Source organism: Fusarium mangiferae (genome assembly GCF_900044065.1).
Source record: "Fusarium mangiferae strain MRC7560 genome assembly, contig: FMAN_scaffold047, whole genome shotgun sequence".
NCBI classification, from domain to species: Eukaryota; Fungi; Ascomycota; class Sordariomycetes; order Hypocreales; family Nectriaceae; genus Fusarium; species Fusarium mangiferae.
The window spans coordinates 9,398-12,177 of NW_024573967.1; the positions used below are offsets into that span (position 1 = coordinate 9,398).

General features: G+C 40.8%; 2 protein-coding genes across 2 annotated transcripts; one reads left to right on the plus strand and one right to left on the minus strand.

The window, feature by feature from the left end:
• Positions 1-329: 329 nt before the first annotated feature.
• On the minus strand, positions 330-1,172 carry FMAN_15520 (uncharacterized protein; the record flags this gene model as incomplete). Its single annotated transcript, XM_041826245.1, has 3 exons — positions 330-734; positions 835-1,030; positions 1,084-1,172. 3 exons carry the CDS (start codon positions 1,170-1,172, stop codon positions 330-332), a joined length of 690 nt encoding a protein of 229 aa, XP_041691620.1.
• Positions 1,173-2,175: 1,003 nt separating this feature from the next.
• FMAN_16279 (uncharacterized protein) lies at positions 2,176-2,709 on the plus strand (the record flags this gene model as incomplete). The annotated part of the gene is made up of 3 exons (XM_041826246.1): positions 2,176-2,287; positions 2,391-2,657; positions 2,696-2,709. 3 exons carry the CDS (start codon positions 2,176-2,178, stop codon positions 2,707-2,709), a joined length of 393 nt encoding a protein of 130 aa, XP_041691621.1.
• Positions 2,710-2,780: the final 71 nt, after the last annotated feature.

Sequence of the window (2,780 nt, forward strand, 5' to 3'; positions counted from 1 at the left end):
TGGGTCATAATACATTTCAACATATGGGTGTTTTAAGGCTTCTTTAGCGGTAATACGCTTGGAAGGATCAAGAGTCAACATCTTTTGAAGTAGATCGATCGCTTGACTCGACGCTGTTGGGAACAAGTCTCGGAATGGTACTGGGCTCTTGTAGGGCATAGATAGTATGTAGTTCCGAGCGTGTGGAGAACGAATCGAACGGCAAAATTCAGCTGTCGGCGACCCGAGGATATCGAAAATTGTTGACAGCTGATGAAGAACTACACCAAGCGGAGAACGTCAGCGTATATTCAACTAAGCTTCTTCATGAGAAGGCAGTTCTCCTTTGCTCATGAAGACATAGTTCTCTTACAATGCTTGCCGGGGAAGATAGGCCTGCCCCTGAGGATCTCAGCAAAGATACACCCAAGCGACCAGATATCGATTGCATTAGTGTATGTTCCGGGACTCCACATGAGCTCTGGCGCTCGATACCACCGAGTTACAACATATTCGGTCATGAAGCCTTGGGATTGGTGACTAGACTTGGTACTCCGAGAAAGTCCAAAATCACATATTTTTAAGTCGCAATCCTCGCTTAGCAGGATGTTACTGGGCTTAAGATCCCGGTGGATGATATTGAGAGAGTGCAATGCTTTCAAAGCACACAATGACTGATATATCAGAAATTGGCCATGATCATCAGTAAGAAGCTGAGACTTGATAGCTTTATGTAAATCTGTGTCCATTATTTCCTAAGCGGTTAGAAATAGAGTTAGTATAAAACCATTAAAGATGCAATATATAAGGTAGATTTCAAGATAATATAAAAAAACATCTAGGAGGGTTTGTTACCTGGACTATATATATTTCAGTTAATTCGCTATAACAATAAGGCCTCTCGATATCCAAAATGGATATAATGTTCTCGTGACTGATGCGTCTTAAGAGTTTTATCTCACGAAGAGCTCTCAAGCAAAATATTGGGATATTGGGTAGTTCTATTCTCTTGATGGCGACCTTTTGACCTGAAGGTCTGTGAACAGCAGATCTAGTAGCGACTAGTCAGTATGAGTGCGAGAAATAAGACATTTTACAACATACCGAACAATGCCATATGCGCCACTGCCTAGAATCGAGCCTATGTGGTACTTATTGCTAACATTGAAGCCACTAAAGTTACTGTCGGCCATGTTTTTTTCCGGGTAAGGAATAGGAAAACTGTTAAGGATAAAGAAGTTAAAAAATTGACATAAAATTGTAAAGATGCAATAAGTTATTTTCTGTAAGGACGATTTATTACAATACTAGAATTTATGATACAAGCTATAGGTCTTCTTAAATTATATTTATAAGACATTCTAGTATAAATAATGCCAACAGTCTCTTTAACCCAGATTGTAATGCTTCTATTTAAACACCACTGTGTCAGCAAGAGTCTTAACCGTTATAAGGTTAGTGTCTTCAGGACCTTGCTTTAGACACGTTATCTTTAATAGGACCGTGCTCTAGACACGTTGTCTTCAAGAGGACCGTGCTTCAGGCATATTATCTTTCCCTCTTAGAAGAAATAAACAGATTGGGGTTTTATGGATCTAAAAAAAAATAATAAAAAAATATATATAATTTTATTATAAGAAGTCCTTTAATAATTTACCTCTTAATTACTTTAAGATTATATAATATATAGTTTATATAACTTTGATTTCCTAAAATAGATATAATATATAGCCCTCTTTGTTTTAAACTTTAAATAGTTATTATTATAAAAAGTAAGTTATTCTCTTTGTTTCCAAACTCAAAAGCTTGTTTCAGTTCAAACTTTATATTTAACAGGTGTTAACATAAGTAGCTTTTTGCTAACAAGGCACAATCTTTAGTAGAGACTAGCGATTGCTGGCATGTCTGGATTGGCAGTTGTAACCATTTTTGCAGATCAAGCAATGCTTTGGCAGCTTTAGAGTGAAACAATCTAAACAATATACACGTGTCCGTTTTTGAAACAGATGTCATCAACTGGCCGCAAAGGAGCGGGAGGAATCTTTCAATTTAGGACTTTGTATCAACTTATATAAAAGGAGGACACCTAGTGTCTCACAGAAATTGTTTAATCATTATCTATTACTCATTCAACTCTCAATAGCACCAGTCTATCAAATTACACAACCACCCATTATTATTTTCTTAGTCTTCAAAATGGCCCCTATGATGAAGTTCTTTTACGCTGGTCTTCTCGCAGCCAGCACTTTCACCTCAGCCGTATTTGCCAGCCCCATCGACAATATTGCCGTCGTCGTCGAGTCCAGAGGTGAGACCGATGAATCCCATAACACAGTCTCCAAACCCTGTATCCCCTGAAATGAGCAGAGATTCGTTCATCGAGCGGAGCTAACCTTAAATCACACTTACAGATGTCAAATACCTGAGCGAGGGCGTCAACACCCCCATCGGTATCGATATCGCCAACGCCGTCGCCGTCGCCGTCCGCAACGTCGATAAGGATGCCGCCTCTCTCGAGAAGCGTGTCTTCACTTCCCCCCATGTCCGCAAGGCCTTCAAGGTCGTCGCCGGCAATATGATCAGTGCCGCCTCCTGGGCTTTCAACTTTTGGGTCGAGGAGGACTACACTGGCAAGTCCACCCTCTGGTACAGCGGCCTCACTGGTGGCGGCGTCACCAGTCCTAAGATCGGCGTCGAGGGCGCTACTTTCATCAAGAAGAGCGGTACTGAGCTCGACATCAAAGTCCCCTTCCTCGTCAGGGGCTTCTATGCCGGAAAGGAGATTGTCGTTCACTTCATTG